Below are 20,469 nucleotides of genomic sequence, written 5' to 3' on the forward strand. Positions count from 1 at the left end.
TTGAGAATTTCCTTGTATAGTATGCATTCCTAATCAGGGGGCTTTGGCTTTGCAGTACCAACCCTGCCAAGCAGGCTCAGAATCTTGATGGGGCGGTGCTGCTCTAGGTCTGACTGTATTTTGGCTGCATACAGGCCGCTTACAGCAGGCCCATAAAACAGATAGACTTCTCCTTAGTATCTGGGTCGTTCAGGTGGGTGTCTAGGGTATAGGGTTTTGGATCACTCCAATATAGGACCATAAATAAAATAGATGTATTTTTTAAATGTAGTTCCCCATGATAGGACAATAAATAAATAAGATGTATAATTGATTATAAAATGTATAGTTATTTTCTTCTTCACAACTGAGCCAATCAGTTGTGTTGTGACAAGGAGGGGTGGGGGTATACAGAAGTCGATATCATGGAAAGAACAGCTCAAATGAGCAAAGAGAAATGACAGTCGATCATTACTTTAAGTCAATACGGAACATTAAGAACTTTGAAAGTTTCTTCGGGTAATCGCAAAAACCATCAAACACCATAATGAAACTGGCACTCATGAGGACCGCCACAGGAATTGAAGACCCAGAGGTACCTCTGCTGCAGAAGAAAAGTTCATTAGTGTTACCAGCCTCAGAAATTGCAGCCCAAATAAATGCTTCAGAGTTCAAGTAAGACACATCTCCACATCAACTGTTTAGAGGAGACTGTGTGAATCAGGCCTTCATAGTGTAATTGTTGCAAAGAAAACACTACTAAAGGACACCAATAAGAAGAAGAGACTTGCTTGGGCTAAGAAACACGAGCAATGGACATTAGAGCTGGCCGCCCAGCTGAACTCAGCAATCGGGGAAGAAGGGCCATAGTCAGGGAGGTGACCAAGAACCCGATGGTCACTCTGAAGGAGCTCCAGAGTTTCTCTGTGGAGATGGAAGAATCTTCCAGAAGAACAACCAGCTCTGCAGCACTCCACCAATCAGGCCTTTATGGTAGAGTGGCCTGACAGAAGTCATTCTTCAGTAAAATGCACATGACAGCCCGTTTGGAGTTTGCCAAAAGGCATCTAAAGAATCTCACACCATGAAACTAGATTCTCTGGTCTGATGAAACCAAGATTGAACTCTTTGGCCTGAATGCCAATTGTCACATCTGGAGGAAACCTGGCAACATCTCTATGGAGAAGCATGGTGGTGGCACCATCATGCTGTGGGGATGTTTTTCAGCAGCAGGGACTGGGAGACTAGTGAGGATCGAGGATCCAGAGCGCTCAGGACCTCAGACTGCTGCGAAGGTTCACCTTTCAACAGGACAAGGACCCTGAGCACACACACCAAAGACAATGCAGGAGTGACTTCGGGACAAGTCTCTAAATGTTCTTGAGTGGCCAAACCAGAACCTGGACTTGAACCCAAATTGAACATCTCTGGCGAAACCTGAAAATAGCTGTGCAGCGACGCTCCCCATCCAATCTGACAGAGTTTGAAAGGATCTACAGAGAAGAATACATTGAACTTATTTTTATAACCTCTTATGAAGATGGTTTTGTAGAATAAAATGGGAATTTTATATTTGACTGATATGATTGTTTGTTTCACATCTGCAAATCAGTTAAAACGCTGTCAGTTCCACTTTAATCTTTAGGTCACGGGTTACTTTGTGTGCTAAACGTGACATATTTTTGCAATGGGAAGCAATAGGGGTACATTCGATTGGGAAATGCTTAATGGTTGTGTTTTTGTATTCTTATGATTCGGACCTACTGGCTTATTATGTCAGAGTTCATGGACTGCTTATGCTTTAACATCATCCTGTGTGTGACTGCTGTCTTTCCACTATGCAGTGGTGCAGTGGTGCAGTGGGTACGGCTATGTAGCTAGCTACATAGCCGTCTTTGTATCAAAGATAATTGTGTAGTCTAGAGCGATTTTTCTAGGTTAGCTAGCCAGCTATTGTCGTTCTTTTAACGCAACGTAACGTAAACAACACTGCTAGCTAGCCAGCTAGCCCCCGAATAGCAGCACTGTAGAACTATTACACTCAACGGAACGACTTGATTAGTGTAGTGTCAACATCGCACCCACTGCCAGCTAGCCTACTTCAGCAGTACTGTATCATTTTAATCATTTTAGTCAATAAGATTCTTGCTACGTAAGCTTAACTTTCTGAACATTCGAGACGTGTAGTCCACTTGTCATTCCAATCTCCTTTGCATTAGCGTAGCCTCTTCTGTGGCCTGTCAACTATGTGTCTGTCTATCCCTGTTCTCTCCTCTCTGCACAGACCATACAAACGCTCCACACCGCGTGGCCGCGGCCACCCTAATCTGGTGGTCCCAGCGCGCACGACCCACGTGGAGTTCCAGGTCTCCGGTAGCCTCTGGAACTGCCGATCTGCAGCCAACAAGGCAGAGTTCATCTCAGCCTATGCCTCCCTCCAGTCCCTCGACTTCTTGGCACTGACGGAAACATGGATCACCACAGACAACACTGCTACTCCTACTGCTCTCTCTTCGTCCGCCCACGTGTTCTCGCACACCCCGAGAGCTTCTGGTCAGCGGGGTGGTGGCGCCGGAATCCTCATCTCTCCCAAGTGGTCATTCTCTCTTTCTCCCCTTACCCATCTGTCTATCGCCTCCTTTGAATTCCATGCTGTCACAGTTACCAGCCCTTTCAAGCTTAACGTCCTTATCATTTATCGCCCTCCAGATTCCCTCTGAGAGTTCATCAATGAGCTTGATGCCTTGATAAGCTCCTTTCCTGAGGACGGCTCACCTCTCGCAGTTCTGGGCGACTTTAACCTCCCCACGTCTACCTTTGACTCATTCCTCTCTGCCTCCTTCTTTCCACTCCTCTCCTCTTTTGACCTCACCCTCTCACCTTCCCCCCCTTACTCACAAGGCAGGCTATACGCTCGACCTCATCTTTACTAGATGCTGTTCTTCCACTAACCTCATTGCAACTCCCCTCCAAGTCTCCGACCACTACCTTGTATCCTTTTCCCTCTCGCTCTCATCCAACACCTCCCACACTGCCCCTACTCGGATGGTATCGCGCCGTCCCAACCTTCGCTCTCTCTCCCCCGCTACTCTCTCCTCTTCCATCCTATCATCTCTTCCCTCTGCTCAAACCTTCTCCAACCTATCTCCTGAATCTGCCTCCTCAACCCTCCTCTCCTCCCTCTCTGCATCCTTTGACTCTCTATGTCCCCTATCCTCCAGGCCGGCTCGGTCCTCCCCTCCCGCTCCGTGGCTCGGTGACTCATTGCGAGCTCACAGAACAGGGCTCCGGGCAGCCGAGCGGAAATGGAGGAAAACTCGCCTCCCTGCGGACCTGGCATCCTTTCACTCCCTCCTCTCTACATTTTCCTCCTCTGTCTCTGCTGCTAAAGCCACTTTCTACCACTCTAAATTCCAAGCATCTGCCTCTAACCCTAGGAAGCTCTTTGCCACCTTCTCCTCCCTCCTGAGTCCTCCCCCCCCTCCTCCCTCTCTGCAGATGACTTCGTCAACCATTTTGAAAAGAAGGTCGACGACATCCGATCCTCGTTTGCTAAGTCAAACGACACCGCTGGTTCTGCTCACACTGCCCTACCCTGTGCTCTGACCTCTTTCTCCCCTCTGTCTCCAGATGAAATCTCGCGTCTTGTGACGGCCGGCCGCCCAACAACCTGCCCGCTTGACCCTATCCTCTCTTCTCCAGACCATTTCCGGAGACCTTCTCCCTTACCTCACCTCACTCATCAACTCATCCCTGATCGCTGGCTACGTGCCTTCCGTCTTCAAGAGAGCGAGAGTTGCACCCCTTCTGAAAAAACCTACACTCGATCCCTCCGATGTCAACAATTACAGACCAGTATCCCTTCTTTCTTTTCTCTCCAAAACTCTTGAACGTGCCGTCCTTGGCCAGCTCTCCCGCTATCTCTCTCTGAATGACCTTCTTGATCCAAATCAGTCAGGTTTCAAGACTAGTCATTCAACTGAGACTGCTCTCCTCTGTATCACGGAGGCGCTCCGCACTGCTAAAGCTAACTCTCTCTCCTCTGCTCTCATCCTTCTAGATCTATCGGCTGCCTTCGATACTGTGAACCATCAGATCCTCCTCTCCACCCTCTCCGAGTTGGGCATCTCCGGCGCGGCCCACGCTTGGATTGCGTCCTACCTGACAGGTCGCTCCTACCAGGTGGCGTGGCGAGAATCTGTCTCCTCACCACGCGCTCTCACCACTGGTGTCCCCCAGGGCTCTGTTCTAGGCCCTCTCCTATTCTCGCTATACACCAAGTCACTTGGCTCTGTCATAACCTCACATGGTCTCTCCTATCATTGCTATGCAGACGACACACAATTAATATTCTCCTTTCCCCCTTCTGATGACCAGGTGGCGAATCGCATCTCTGCATGTCTGGCAGACATATCAGTGTGGATGACGGATCACCACCTCAAGCTGAACCTCAGCAAGACGGAGCTGCTCTTCCTCCCGGGGAAGGACTGCCCATTCCATGATCTCGCCATCACGGTTGACAACTCCATTGTGTCCTCCTCCCAAAGCGCTAAGAACCTTGGCGTGATCCTGGACAACACCCTGTCGTTCTCAACTAACATCAAGGCGGTGGCCCGTTCCTGTAGGTTCATGCTCTACAACATCCGCAGAGTACGACCCTGCCTCACACAGGAAGCGGCGCAGGTCCTAATCCAGGCACTTGTCATCTCCCGTCTGGATTACTGCAACTCGCTGTTGGCTGGGCTCCCTGCCTGTGCCATTAAACCCCTTCAACTCATCCAGAACGCCGCAGCCCATCTGGTGTTCAACCTTCCCAAGTTCTCTCACGTCACCCCGCTCCTCCGTTCTCTCCACTGGCTTCCAGTTGAAGCTCGCATCCGCTACAAGACCATGGTGCTTGCCTACGGAGCTGTGAGGGGAACGGCACCTCAGTACCTCCAGGCTCTGATCAGGCCCTACACCCAAACAAGGGCACTGCGTTCATCCACCTCTGGCCTGCATGCCTCCCTACCACTGAGGAAGTACAGCTCCCGTTCAGCCCAGTCAAAACTGTTCGCTGCTCTGGCCCCCCCAATTGTGGAACAAACTCCCTCATGACGCCAGGACAGCGGAGTCAATCACCACCTTCCGGAGACACCTGAAACCCCACCTCTTTAAGGAATACCTAGGATAGGATAAGTAATCCCTCTCACCCCCCCCCCCCTTTAAGATTTAGATGCACTATTGTAAAGTGACTGTTCCACTGGATGTCATAAGGTGAATGCACCAATTTGTAAGTCGCTCTGGATAAGAGCGTCTGCTAAATGACTTAAATGTAAATGTTGTAATGGTATGCACACTAATCCAACATTACCATGGGTTGAAGAACTGAATGTGGCAATTTTCAGAATTGATCAAAGTACCATTTTCTTTCTTTCGTGTGTCTCTCCGAACTTGTTTTTTATGATTCATAATTACTTTCCTGAACCTAAATAATCTACAAGATCAGAGTATTTTAAAATTTACCAATTGGTGCTGAAACGGAGAAGAGTATCCGTACCATATATTTCGATGGCTTTCTGTAATTGAACCCTAATATTTGTAACCGTTTCTCTCGATATATTCTATCTAGTGAGTCTGTCGCCAAAATTCAAAGGTTTACCGTATTTAAAGGGATGGCTTAAGATAAATGTACTGAAAACCATATTGAATGAAAACCACGAGAAAATCTGTTGTCCAGAAAGTGGTAGGGTTTGTAGTGGTTGAATGAAATGTATTCAGGGTAGCCACACCTGCAGAGCGTGTTAGATGACAGAATAAGGTAAGTCTAAATACCAAATACTGAGAAGTGCGTATGAAATCTGTCTCTGCTATAACTCAAACACAGTTTAAGTCATGATCGCTAAGCTGTTATTTGCATCATAACACAATGGATAATTGTTTGTTTGATTGTAAGGAAGGGAATTTATTATTATGGCATTCTTTTACACAACAGACAGCTCGGAGAGAACAGTTTCAAATTAAGGTTGTAAATCCTTTGCAATACTTTGAATAACATCTTATATATTATGTATTTTGTAGACTAACAGTTGATTGGCCCCAATGGGGGAAGGCATGGAAACTTTCTATTTGGTAACCTTTCCATCTGCTCTTAAACATTCAGACCGTTCTCGGAGAGTGCCGGCGAATGCACTGACAGAAGACACCAAGAGATCATTCTCAAGCATCTGTCACGCCTTTGTCATTGTATTTTGTGTTTTTGTTATATGTTTGGGTAGGCCAGGGTGTGACATGGGTTTATATGTTGTTTTCGTATTGGGGTTTGTATTATTTGGGATCACGGCTGATTAGGGGTGTTGTTAGGCTTGGCTGCCTGAGGCGATTCTCAATCAGAGTCAGGTGCTTATCGTTGTCTCTGATTGGGAACCGTATTTAGGGAGCCATAGTTTCGCTTTGTATTTCGTGGGTGTTTGTTCCTGTCTTTGTGTAGTTTCACCAGATAGGCTGTAATAGGTTTCTCGTTCTGTTGTTTTTGTATTTAGTATCAGTTATTTCATGTACCGCGTTTCTTTCATTAAAGTCATGAGTATCCAACACGCTGCATTTCGGTCCGACTCTCTTCTTTCAACAGACGAACGCCGTTACAGCATCTCAGGCCCTCCGACTGTCAAGAAATGTGAGAAACTGTTACTATTGTAATACATTTTTATTAAATATGAACCTGTGAGAAAAGAAGGCATTGTAGTCCATTGAGTGTCTTGTTGTAAAATGCGTGCACCTACCAAAACAAAGTGAACTGAGTTACACCTTTTAGAGTTACCCTCTAAAAACAGAGTGTTTTAAAGATCTTTGGTGAGTGCCAGGTTTGCGTTTGGAGCCATAGTAAAATGGTGCAATGAACTTTCATCCTCGGCAGACAAATAAAATCTCAAACAGGGCTGATGGAATTGCAGTCACTTCAAACCAGCATGGCAAGAGGTGAAGAGAGAGAAGTGAATGCAAATCAATATAATGTATAAAGCACTTCAAGACTCGACAGAATTGTGTTTCAGTGAGTGCACCACTCTGAAAGCTGGATGTGTTTAACTAGTGAATGGTATACTTTATGCTTGTGAACCAGGCCTACTGGGTGACCTTTCTCTTAATGCCAGCATAATTTTCGAGACTGTTTTAATTTTACAGATTGAAAAAAATTATAATATTGGGAAAATATACATCTCTGTAATTCTTAAAAAGGTCAGATAGGGTATATCGTGAGAAATATGCCAGAGCCTTCTTCCTGTCATACACCCCACCAAACTCCACCACCACAATGTCTTTTGACACCCTGTTGAACACTGGAATATAGATACCACTGATTCCATTATCTCCAAATCCTGTTATCTAATAGATTTGGAAGGAAGGACAGGTGGAAACGCAGCCTACCACAATTTCAACTTGGCACCCTGCTGAAAACAATGATATAGACTCCATAATCTGCTATAGGAAAATCCTGTTATCTCATCATTCTTAAATGGAAGAAGTTTGGAACGACCAAGACTTTTCCTAGAGCTGGCAACCCGGCCAAATCGGGGGAGAAGGGCCTTGGTCAGGGAGTTGACTAGAACCCAATGGTCACTCAGACAGAGCTCTAGAGTTCCTCTGTGGAGATGAGTAGTAAAAGGCACATGACAGCCTGCTTGGAGTTTGCCAAAAGGCACATAAAGACACTCAAACCATGAGAAAGAATATTCTCTGGTCTGATGAAACTGAATTCGAAGTGTCACATCTGGAAGAAAACTGTCACCATCCCGACGGTGAAGCACGGTGGTCACAACATCATGCTGTGCAGATGTTTTTCAGCAGCAGGGACTGGGAGACTCGTCTGGATCAAGGCAAAGATCAACAGAGAAAAGTTAAGAGAGATCCTTGATGAAAACCTTCTCCATAGCTCTGAACCTCAGAGCTGGACAACGACCCTAAGCACACAGCCAAGACGACACCGGAGTGGCTTCAGGACAAGTCTCTGAATGTTCTTGAGTGGCCCAGCCAGAACCCAACAGTTTGGGGAAGGCCCTTTCCTGTTTCAGCATGACAATTCCCCTGTGCACAAAGCGAGGTCCATACAGAAATGGTTTGTCGAGATCGGTGTGGAAGAACATGACTGGCCTGCAGAGCCCTGACCTCAACCCCATTGAAAACCTTTGGGATGAATTGGAACGCCAACTGCAAGCCAGGCCTAATCGCCCAACACCATCGCCCGACCTCACTAAGGCTCTTGTGGTTGAATGGAAGCAAGTCCCCGCAGCAATGTTCCATCATCAGGTAGAAAGCCTTCCCAGAAGAGTGGATGCTGTTATAGCAGCAAAGGGGGGACCAACTCCATATGAATGCCCTGGATTTTGGAATGAGATGTTCAACAAGCAGTGTAGCTAGGTCAGTACCAAAACAACAGGTAAATACAATCTTTCACATTGGCTCAATCAATGCAAAAAGGTTGAAGGAACTTAACCACATAAACTCTCATATCTCTGTCTCATAACTGCTATACTGAATACACAGAACATCACTGGAACAGAGGCTTATTCAAACATAGATTGAAAAGAACACGAGTAGGCAGAGAAAAAGAGCTTAGAGAGAAGTTGAGATTCTTATTAAGCAAGTTGTATAGGAGTTTACAACTTTGGCAGATGTTTAAAAAAAAAAAAAGGGCCAACATGTATATCCCACCTGCTGCCTGTCTGTAGCTTCCATTACCGTCAAGATGGCTGAGGCTTGATATTCTGATGGAAGTAACATGGAAGTAACATAACAAGGAAATTATTATTATTGCCTAACGAGTTCTAAGGGAGAGGTTTGGTGCTGTAGGGAGAAAGAGAAACGTGTCAAAGGGATGTCAATGTTATTTTGTCCAGGTGTTGGTGGTGTGTGGTTGTGGGGAGACCCCTCTAAAGGTCTCTCAACCACTCTCACAGCCAGAGGGCCAGGGCGCTGTGACCTCATATGGCTGCTGTGGACAATACAACACTTTGTCACAACTTGCAGACTTGTTTACGTGCTGCTGTGCGTTTTGTTGCTAACCTTACTTTGCTACCTGACAACTTTTTGGTTTTAACTTTTTAAATACCGTTTATATTTTTAGTTTTTCCCTGACTCAACTTTTTTTCATTCAACTTTTTCACTCCGGACGCTTTATCTGGACATGGTTTGTCAGGACCTCCAACAGCTGCAGCTAAGTAGTAACATTAACATGATGCCTTCTAATTGCAGTCGCTGTACTCATAATATACAGCAGAACGATCTCCTTATGGCGAGGATAGCTGTGCTGCAGGCCCAGCTTTAGACACAATCGTTAGGCAAGGGTAATTTAAGTGTAGGAAAGGATGAAACAGCATCTGTGTCACCAGTAAGTACAGATAGTAGTATAAATCCCCTCGCATGGTCCGCGCAGCCGGACAACTTTATCATGGCTTCTGGAGGGACGGACCCCATCCTAGCTGGAAGGGTGTGGCCACATTACCATAACGCTGTTTATATACTAATAATATAATAATCAGATATGAGGTTTGCATCTAATTGTTGTATAAGATGAATGAGTGAGTATGATACTCTTTGTAAAATTGTGTGATGTGATTTTGGACTGTTTAATGAAGGAAACTCCCTTTTGAGTTTAACTAAATCAGAGGACCGCCCCTGAGCCCAGTTAGGGTCAGGCATCCTGGGACAGCCCTTTTCTGCAATTGCGAATAAAACCCAACTTTGAGAAATTATCACCAGACCATGTTTTCCTCCATTACGAGGGTACAAAGGTTATAGACCATTGCTGAATCTTTTAACCATACCACATGGTTAAACTATTTGACTATCGATACCGACAGAATAAGAAGAAGTCTTTGATATTAATTACTAGTCTACAGCTAGGAATTCGGTATCATTGAACGGGAAGAACGACAACCGCCGAAACCTCCATTCTATGATGAATGAATGAATGTAACTCTGAAACCCCAAAATTTGATCATATTACTCCAGGGCTAGCCTCCCTACACTGGCTTCCTGTTAAGGCTAGGGCTGATTTCAAGGTTTTACTGCTAACCTACAAAGCATTACATGGGCTTGCTCCTACCTATCTTTCCGATTTGGTCCTGCCGTACATACCTACACGTACGCTACGGTCACAAGAGGCAGAAGTTCTAAGCAAACAGCTATAGGCAGGGCTTTCTTCCGTAGAGCTCAATTTTTATGGAATGGTCTGCCTACCCATGTGAGAGACGCAGACTCGGTCTCAACCTTTAAGTCTTTATTGAAGACTCATCTCTTCAGTAGGTCCTATGATTGAGTGCAACCTGGCCCAGGAGTGTCAAGGTGAACGGAAAGACACTGGAGCAACGAACCAGCCTTGCTGTCTCTGCCTGGCCGGTTCCCCTCTCTCCACTGGGATTCTCTGCCTCTAACCCTATTACAGGGACTGAGTCACTGGCTTACTGGTGCTCTTCCATGCCATCCCTAGGAGGGGTGCGTCACTTGAGTGGGTTGAGTCACTGATGTTGTTTTCCTGTCTGGGTTGGCGCCCCCCATTGGGTTGTGCCGTGGAGGAGATCTTTGATATGGGCTATACTCGGCCTTGTCTCAGGATGGTAAGTTGGTGGTTTAAGATATCCCTCTAGTGGTGTGGGGGCTGTGCTTTGGCAAAGTGGGTGCGGTTATATCCTGCCTGTTTGGCCCTGTCCGGGGGTATCATCGGATGGGGCCACAGTGTCTCCTGGCCCCTCCTGTCTCAGCCTCCAATATTTATGCTGCAGTAGTTTGTCTGGGGGCTAGGGTCAACCTGTTATATCTGGAGCATTTCTCCTGTCTTATCCGGTGTCCTGTGTGAATTTAGTTATGCTCTCTCTAATTCTCTCCTTCTTTCTCTCTCGGAGGACCTGAGCCCTAGGACCATGCCTCAGAACTACCTGGCATGATGACTCATTGTTGTCCCCAGTCCACCTGGCCGTGCTGCTGCTCCAGTTTCAACTGTTCTGCCTGCGGCTATGGAACCCTGACCTGTTCACTGTGATTACTATTATTTGACCATGCTTGTCATTTATGAACATTTGAACATCTTGACCATGTTCTGTTATCATCTCCACCCGGCACAGGCAAAAGAGGACTGGCCACCCCTCATAGCCTGGTTCCTCTCTAGGTTTCTTCCTAGGTTTTGGCCTTTCTTCTACACCTGCATTGCTTGCTGTTTGGGGTTTTAGGCTGGGTTTGTGTACAGCACTTTGATATATCAGCTGATGTAAGAACAGCTATATAAATAATTGGATTTGATTTGTATGCTCTCTCTTTCGGTAGACATTTTGGCAAACTTGCCTCTGCCACTTCTGACCTACATCTTCAGCCGCACCATGTTTGACTTCAATATTTACTACTTCCTGTAAAACTTAAGGCTACATATGTTTCACCAAAGTGTTACAGAGTTTTAGCAGACAATGCACATTACTTTAGACCTTGCAATAATTAAAATACAATATGGATATGGTACAATTGGATATATTGATAATCAGTTAACTTACCTCACTCACAATGATGTGACAAATTGGTTGCTTGCAAAATTTCATAACAGAATATATACTGCATGTGCACTTCTAATTGAACTTCTGGAACTTAATCAACAGAATCTCACAAAACAACCCTTGTATCAGAGTTATAGAGCAGGTGAGTGGGAGTGGGAGGGGAACGGCTCCAGCCTGCTGCTCTTATCTTGAATGTGGGCTAGAAGGGCTGCCGGCTCAGGCTGCCTCCCCCTCCATATCCCTTTGCCAAGCTGTCTACTGGCCAAGCCACTTCCCCCACCACTCTGCTTTCCTAAGAAACCAAGAGGTCCTTCACAGGCAGCCGTGGTCCCTGCTCCAGCTCATTGCACACTGTAGAGTAGACCCTTGTATAAAAAACGATCACCCCATTTTTAACTATGATCTATTAACTCACCCTGGGAGGAGGGCGGAAGGGAGAGCTAATATGGAGCATGCTTCATGCATCAGTGGTGCTGGGAGGGGTCAGGGCAGGGGTTGTTTATATTGTTTGACTGAGGGAACATCTGGAAGGCATAAATAGCTGAGGGAATCATTCAGGTCTCGCAGTCCCTTATCACGACAGCTCAGGCACAGGTGGTGTCCTCCACTCCTCTGCAGCTCTCCTCTCCTCTACTCTCCACACCACTCCACAAAATGTATTGTTAGAAAACTATAGTTTTGGCAAGACATCTACTTTCCTACTTTTTTACCAACAATTGTTTACAGACAGATTAATTGACTTTATCACAATTCAAGTGGGTCAGAAGTTTACATAAACTACGTTGACTGTGCCTTTAAACAGCTTGGAAAATTCCCGAAAATGATGTCATGTCAATTAGCCTATCAGAAGCTTCTAAAGCCATCATTTGAGTCAATTGGAGGTGTAACTGTGGATGTATTTCAAGGCTTACCTTCAAACTCAGTGCCTCTTTGCTTGACATGGGAAAATCAAAAGAAGTCAGACAAGACCTCAGGAAAAAAATTGTAGTTGAGGAAATCTCTGGAAAGACATGAGAGCAAGGATTAATGCAGTGCAGATCGAGATTGCTGATCCTTCAATTTTCTCACCAAATTTGAGTTTACTGTTAGGTGGACTATTAGAAACGTCCACATAACCCACACTACTCCTTTCTCTCTCCCCAGCTGTCCTTCTTAGTGCGGATAGTTCCCAGCCCAGACTGGTTCCTGGGAGTAGACTGCTTTAACCTTCGTGAAGGAGAACATTACACTGGAGCTGTACCCCCTACGATGCAGGCACTCACAGCGGCTTCACCTTTTCCTTTCCCAACTTTGAGACCATTCCACAGGACAAAGTCACACAGGTAAATCTAAAAGAGCCAATGGTTCATAATCATGTTGGTACTGTATGATAGTATCACTATCAGCTTCGGTAATCAATACAAGTACAACTTGATTTTGTCCTTTCCAGATAACGTCATCTTCTCCAAACCATCCTGCCAACTCCTGCTATTACCCCCGTCTGAAGAATCTGACCCCCATGGGCAAGGTCACCCTTACAAAGATCAACAGCAACCAGATCTTCAGCATACTCATGGAGCCCACCCAGTTCAACCAGACTGGCAATGAGATTGAGGACTCATTCATAAGTAATCAAGACACATGTAAGAAACAAATTCAGTGAAAATGCGTAACTAATATCTATTGGATATCTTCCAATTACCTATCTCTCTGATTGAAAAACCCCCCATAAATATTATGATTCAAATTTCTCAAATTTAGCACTGTTAAAATGAAAGGAGAGAGCAACATGCTGGCCATCTGGCAAAACGTAAAGAAATCTGTAGTAAATTGGATCCATTGTGCAACAGCATTGAGATGGAGTCAGCAAGTGCTGGTCCTCTGAACCCATGGCAACCAGGCAACAAACAGGAGAAAGGAGGCCAAAGGCATTGGAAGTTTCCTGCCACTCAGCACGTTCGGAGTGTTTGTAATGGAACCAAAATAAGATGTCAACTCGAGCCTTGCTTTCATTTCCATGTTCCATCCTTCTGCTTTTCTAATTATCCAAAAAGCCTCAATCTATGAAAAATATCAACATTTTACAAGGTCATAACTTTGTCCGTGGGGGCTTGACATGATTTAAAAAACAAAGTAAAGTTATTCTAATTGAATTATTCAATAAAAGTCCATCCAGACTTAAACTGCAGTATAGCCACATTAGCCAGGAATGTACAGCCACATAAGAGCTTTCGATACACAAAAGCATACACTGAGTATACCAAACAGGAGTTCCTAATGTATACCAAACATGTCATGTTTTAGCCAGTATTACAGCTATATTTTACATAGCACTTGGAAATATGATGTAAATATTTGATCTGTTTTTCAGAAAATTTACTTAAAGTTTAGTACCAGCCAATAAATCAAGTCTTCCCCTTTTATATGAAATGGTGTTGGGTGGCTTAGCTGAATCAGTCCTTTTAACCTATGCCTGAGGGCATATCCGTGTGTGGCATGCTATAACTCTAACAGACCCACACACACAGAGGGGCCCTAGAGCTTGGCTGGAAAAAGGCTCACTGAATTCATATCACCCCTTACTGCTTGCTGCATGCTCAAGTGATCCAGGTCTCTTGTATCTGGGCTCTTGCAATTCAAGTGTTTGCTAAAATAATGTCTTCATGGATATTGCTAACAGAGTCTCTGGTGTCCTTCCCACTAGATTCCACCCCTCTGGACTGCGAGGTGTCTGTATGGTCACCCTGGGGCCTGTGCAAAGGCAAATGCGGAGACTCAAGTGTGCGCAACAGAACACGCTACATCCACCTACAACCAGCTAACAATTGGGTAGTCTGCCCCCCACTGGAAGAGGAGATGAAATACATCTCTAACAACTGCTTAGGTCTGGCCGGCAGGAGTCAGAAACAGAGAAAAGAGGCCATGCAAGACGACGAAAGATGTGTCCGTCATCTCCACTGGAGAAGCCCAAGCTGTAAAGATAGACCCTTTTCTCTCTGGGCCGCCTAGTGTATTCGCTGGGAACAGCGGAGGGTGGTGAAGGGAGGAATGCTCATAGTAATGGCTGGAATGGAATAAATGGAACGGTATCAAGCACTTGGACACCATGTTTTTGATGCCGTTCCATTAACTCCATTCCAGGCATTACTATGAGCATGTCCTTCAATTTCAAGTGGCACTAGCCACTTTAAATTGGGAAAGATGGGAAAGCCACTGGGAAAGATTTATAAATGGGTCACAGACAGGCAATTATTGGGAAGCCAGAGAAATGAAGAGGTTGTCTTGAAACTTTCCCCATAGGGCCCAGTTTCTCCTTGTTATTGATGTTCCCCTACGTCATTGGCCTAATAGTTGCCAAAACCTCAGAGAACAGGGAAATCATGGTGCTTCAATGGATCCAGTACTTGCAATAGACCAGATTGGAGTTCAAAATTGCATTGTAAGATGCAGTTCAATTACAACTACTGTCTTAAACATTGTGCAGTGTGCATTGAAGTGTTTACAAATAAAGCATTGTTTTCCATGATGATCTCTACTACAGAGAGTATATTTATTTACAGAATTTTATTTATACGGAGACTTGATTACACACAGGTGGATTGTATTTATCATCATTAGTCATTTAGGTCAACATTGGATCATTCAGAGATCCTCACTGAACTTCTGGAGAGAGTTTGCTGCACTGAAAGTAAAGGGGCTGAATAATTTTGCACGCCCAATTTTTCAGTTTTTGATTTGTTAAAAAAGTTTGAAATATCCAATAAATGTTGTTCCACTTCATGATTGTGTCCCACTTGTTGTTGATTCTTCACAAAAAAATAGTTTTATATCTTTGTTTGAAGCCTGAAATGTGGCAAAAGGTCGCAAAGTTCAAGGGGGCAGAATACTTTCGCAAGGAACTGTATATATGCCAAAGCTTTCATAAGTCATACCTGACATACTGTATGTCAAGACATGTCCCATAATAAGAAAATGACAAAGTGTCAATCACAATGTAGCACAAATTTGCTATTTCCTAGAAAACCCCTAAGCTACAGAAAACCAGAGAAATAAACTGACTCCAGAAATTGTAAGCAATAGCAATCATAACCTACATCTTGGCCATTGGTGGCTTTCGCTTCATTTATATTCCTGGTTGTTTCTCAGGTTGGTCTTAATTCAAACCATTGACAACTTGATGGAAAATTACTGAGAAAAGTAACAGGAAAAAGAGAGACAGGTTCTTGGCTTTTGATGAATGACAGTCTTTGCGAGTAGGTTTCACGATGGTACAGGGAACATGAGTTAATAAGTGAACTATTTCATGTTTCTTTATCAATACATGTAGGCTTCTACTACTGGCCAGGCCTATCAGTTTCTCTGTTGTCCTTGGGTACACCCTCAAACTCACAGTTTGGGTGGTCAGTCGCAGCAACAGCAGGTGTAAGTTTTCACACCAGAGTCACCTGCACACGAGCAACCATAAGGCTCATTATATTAATTTAAGTTAGTCACATCTTGTAAGTCCAAATGAATGTGAGGGGCATTGGGCTGTGGATGCTGTGTTGCCTAGTGCTGACGGCTGCTATGTACTTTGATCTGGGTGAGCAGGAGGAGAAATGCCTCATTGAGGAGATTCCAGGCGACATGCTGGTCACAGGTGAGTTCTGTGGGCAGTTGGAAAAGAGGACACTGTTCTGCATGGTTGAATTTCACTGTGCTGTATCTCAGCCGCCTATCAGAAAAACAAACAAAAAAAGTTACATGGATTAGCAGAGATCATGATGATGTCATCCAGGAGGCATATGAAATTTGATATTCTAATAGCATTTACATCTGGAGAGGGACAGGCTTAATTTGCAAAATCCTCTACTGTTTATGTAATAATGGTTAAACCCCAAGCAATCTAAAGTACACTGAGTTGTAATAAAACACTTAGAATATTGCCTCATACTGCCTGTGTTGTGTTTTTCGCAGGTTATTTTCTTTTGGAGAATTGGGATGCAAAAAATAACCTTAACTCTCCTCATCTTGGCCTCACTATCACTGTGCGAGATCCAAACCATGATGTACGTAGGTTTACAGAGCAGTTTACGACCCAGCCCACTCCCTAAACAAAAACATATGTTTGCTTGTCCTGATTACATAAAACCATTCCTTAAACAAAGAGAGCATACTCTTCTTATTTTTCTCCTCTTTGGTTCCAGATACTGATGAAAAAAAGATATGGCAGATTTGGAAAATTCACATTCACATCCCACACTTCTGGCCCACATTGGTTGTGCATGCAGTCCAACTCAACAAGGTTTTCAGTTTTTGCCGGTGAAAGGCTGGTGAGTTCATCCACACTTATACTTGGAATGCACTGAGTCTGCTGGACTGTGTTTGTATTTATTACGGAACCCATTAACTGCCGCCAAGGCAGAATTAAGGCAGTTCCTACTATTTTAAAAACATTACAATACATTCACAGATTTTAGAACACACAGTGTGCCCTCAGGCCCCTACTCCACCACATATCTACAGTTGTAAATCCATGTGTGTGTGTGTGTGTGTGTGTGTGTGTGTGTGTGTGTGTGTGTGTGTGTGTGTGTGTGTGTGTGTGTGTGTGTGTGTGTGTATAGTGTATGTGCGTATGTTATCGTGTGTGTGTGTGCATGTGTCTGTGCCTATATATTTTTTTGCTTCACAGTCCCAGCTGTTCCATAAGGTGGTTTTTATCTGTTTTTTAAATCAAATTTTACTGCTTGCATCAGTTACTTGATGTGGAATAGAGTTCCATGTAGTCATAGCTCTATGTAGTACAGTGTGCCTCCCATAGTCTGTTCTGGACTTGGGGACTGTGAAGAGACCTCTTGTGGCATATCTTGTAGGGTATGCATGGGTGTCCGAGCTGTGTGCCAGTAGTTCAAACAGACAGCTCGGTGCATTCAACATGTCAAAACCTCTCATAAATACAAGTAGTGATGAAGTCAATCTCTCCTCCACTTTGAGCCAGGAGAGATTGATATGCATATTATTAATATAAGATCCCTGTGTACATCCAAGGGCCAGACGTGCTGCCCTGTTCTGAGCTAATTTCAATTTTCCTAAGTCATTTTTGTGGCACCTGATCACATGACTGAACAGTAGTCAAGGTGCGACAAAACTAGGGCCTATAGGACCTGCCTTGTTGATCGTGTTGTTAAGAAGGCAGAGCAGCACTTTATTATGGACAGACTTTTCACCATCTTAGCTATTGTTATATCAATATGCTTTGACCATTTACAATATGCTTTGACAGTTTACAATCCAGGGATACTCCAAGCAGTGTTGTCATCTCAACTTGCTCAATAGACACTCTGGTTTTACTCAAAGTCAGTGGCATATCATTAGTAAAGATTGAAAAAAAGCAAGGGGCATACGTTTTTCCAGCAGCAGACTATGATCGAAGCTGCACTGAAGTCTAACAAGACTTAATTTTATCATCAATTTCTCTCAGCCAACCATTACTGAACAATGTTCTGATATCTCCATCGCAGAGGATTCATTTTGATGTTCAGATGGGAGAGCACTCCATTAACCCCAGTGTTGAGAGACACAAAGACACAGTCCAGACCATGGAGTACAGCCTGGAGCACCTGAGGGACCAGATCCTATACATCACCAGGCAGCAAGACTTCCAGAGGGTAAACCCTACAGACTTGTCAAGAATGCAAAGTATCACACACATAGGAAATAATCACAAACAAACACTTTATGAAAGAGTCATTTTCAAAAATTCTGAACAAAGCAGACTAGTATTTTGATCAGAACTACAGATGCATTGTTTGATGAAGACAACACATATTGCATTGAGCTACTATGCCTGCCCTATTCAACTAAGAACGGTCCAAAATGAACTATGCACCACTACTTTTTTAATTCACAGGAAAGAGAGGAGACTTTCCGTCAGATCAGTGAAGAAACCAATGGGAAAGTTTTGTGGTGGGCTGTTGTGCAGACTTCCGTTCTACTATCAGTTGGATTTTGGCAAATCAAAAGACTGAAAGACTTCTTGATTGCAAAGAAGTTGGTTTGATATGCTTGGCTTTGGGGCTGGATTTATATCTTGCAGTACAATGCAAAGTGGCTACTAGAGTCAACGGCTATTCCAAAACTAGACTTACAACAGTGCTGATGCATCTATGTTACTGTACATTCTTCTTGAGACAATGTATGGATTAATAAAAATGTGTTTTGTTTAATCTTACACACCTATGCTATTTTCTATTATTATTACTTGACTGTAATTTCTATGAATTATAACACACATTATTTTTTATGGATGTAGATGGATGTATGGATGTAGATGTATCAACATTTTGTGAATATATAAGTTGTGAGTCACAAACAAAAGAGATGTTGTGCAAATACAGAATTAAACTTTCAAATACAAATCAGTCTGTAATTACGCCCATATAATTTCACAAACTTACACTACCGTTCAAAAGTTTGCAGTCATTTAGAAATGTCCTTCTTTTAAAAAATATAACTTTTTTTTTGTCCATTAAAATATCATACAAATTGATCACAAATACAGTGTAGACATTGTTAATGTTGTAAATTAATATTGTAGCTGATTTTTTTTATGGAATATCTACATAGGCGTACAGAGGCCCATTATCAGCAACGATCACTCCTGTGTTCCAATGGCATGTTGTGTTAGCTAATCCAAGTTCACAATTTTAAAAGTCTAATTAATCATTAGAAAACCCATTTGCAACTGTGCAAACAGTCTCCATGTCAACAGTGAAGAGGCGACTCTGGGATGCTGGCCTTCCTCTGTCCAGTGTCTGTGCTATTTTGCCCATCTTAATCTTTTATTTTTATTGGCCAGTCTGAGAAATTGAATTTTCTTTGCAACTCAGCCATTTCCAGCTGCATTAGTCATTCACAACATGAACAATGTCAACACTGTTTTTGTGATCAATTTGATGTGATTTTAATGGAAAAACAAGGACATTTCTAAGTGACCCCAAACTTTTGAAGGGTAGTGTATGTAATGATCCAAAAGCAAATGAGTCATCATTAACAAAAACAAATTATGATTAGCAAGTAAATGCAAATACATTTTCTTCTGGTTAACACAACATAATTTAGAAACATATTTCTTAATTTGCAAACACAACAGGGGTCAAAAATATGTTGTTATGAATGTCAACATTTGTGACTCCACAGATTTCATTTGTGACCCGCATCTTACTTATTTGTAACTTACTTGCATTACACTTGTGAGTTGTGAGAGAGCAAAGGAGGAATGGAAAGGGAACTAGGAAATGAGGAGAATATGCCAGGGAAGGAAAGAGAGCAAGGAAAGGAGGAGAGAAATTGAAGTTAGGGAAGGAAAGGGAGAAAGAAATGGAGGAAAGGAAGCTAAGGTCAGAGGAAAGAAAAAAGTTAGAAAGGATAGGAGGAAAGAAAGCTAGGAAAGCAAAGGATTGGAGGAACGGAAGGAAAGGGATCAATGTAAGCAAGCTAGGAAAGGGGGAAATTAATATAGGAAAGGAGGAAAGGGTAATTGTGATATATGCATTTTTATTAGAACTGAGGATGTCCTACTCTGGATTCCGTATCTTTATGTGCATAAACTGATCTGTAAAATTTCACAAATATGTGAAGCAACTCACAAATGGGAGTCAACTCACAAATGTAATGCAAGTCACAAATATGTAAAATGTAGGTCACAAATGTTATCTGTGGAGTCACAAATCTTGTCTTTTTCACAAAAACATATTTGACCACTGTTGTGTTGAATATGTTTTTGTTAATGATGCTTAATTTGCTTTTGGATATTGACATATGTTTGTTTAACTATATGGCATATTTACTGACTGAATTTGATTTAAAAGTTGCATTCTATATTTGCAAAACATTTTTTGTTTGAGAATCACTACTCATATATTTTAAAAATGTTGATAGAAATGTATCTCCATATTTTTATCCAAAACGTCAATGATGACGTAGCGGGCCAATCAGAAAGCGATCCAAAATCAAA

The 20,469-nt window shown here is 43.4% G+C and overlaps 1 protein-coding gene and 1 pseudogene across 1 annotated transcript; both read left to right on the forward strand.

The window, feature by feature from the left end:
- Nucleotides 1-9,403: 9,403 nt before the first annotated feature.
- LOC123992341 lies at nucleotides 9,404-15,000 on the forward strand (annotated as a pseudogene).
- An 863-nt stretch (nucleotides 15,001-15,863) lies between these two features.
- si:ch211-255i20.3 (transmembrane emp24 domain-containing protein 11) lies at nucleotides 15,864-18,684 on the forward strand. The gene is made up of 5 exons (XM_046295062.1): nucleotides 15,864-16,113; nucleotides 16,431-16,522; nucleotides 16,661-16,786; nucleotides 17,975-18,121; nucleotides 18,364-18,684. Exons 1-5 carry the CDS (start codon nucleotides 15,984-15,986, stop codon nucleotides 18,511-18,513), a joined length of 645 nt encoding a protein of 214 aa, XP_046151018.1. The 5' UTR covers nucleotides 15,864-15,983; the 3' UTR covers nucleotides 18,514-18,684.
- Nucleotides 18,685-20,469: the final 1,785 nt, after the last annotated feature.

The sequence above is a fragment of the Oncorhynchus gorbuscha genome, linkage group LG13 (genome assembly GCF_021184085.1).
Source record: "Oncorhynchus gorbuscha isolate QuinsamMale2020 ecotype Even-year linkage group LG13, OgorEven_v1.0, whole genome shotgun sequence".
Lineage (NCBI taxonomy): Eukaryota > Metazoa > Chordata > Actinopteri > Salmoniformes > Salmonidae > Oncorhynchus > Oncorhynchus gorbuscha.

Excerpts from the sequence above, each read along its gene's own strand:
- si:ch211-255i20.3 (XM_046295062.1), top strand. The coding sequence starts at position 15,984 with ATGAATGTGAGGGGCATTGGGCTGTGGATGCTGTGTTGCCTAGTGCTG. Across the intron at positions 16,787-17,974 it reads TTTTTGCCGGTGAAAGGCTG|AGGATTCATTTTGATGTTCA; the intron begins GTGAGTTCATCC and ends TCTCCATCGCAG. Across the intron at positions 18,122-18,363 it reads GGCAGCAAGACTTCCAGAGG|GAAAGAGAGGAGACTTTCCG; the intron begins GTAAACCCTACA and ends TTTAATTCACAG.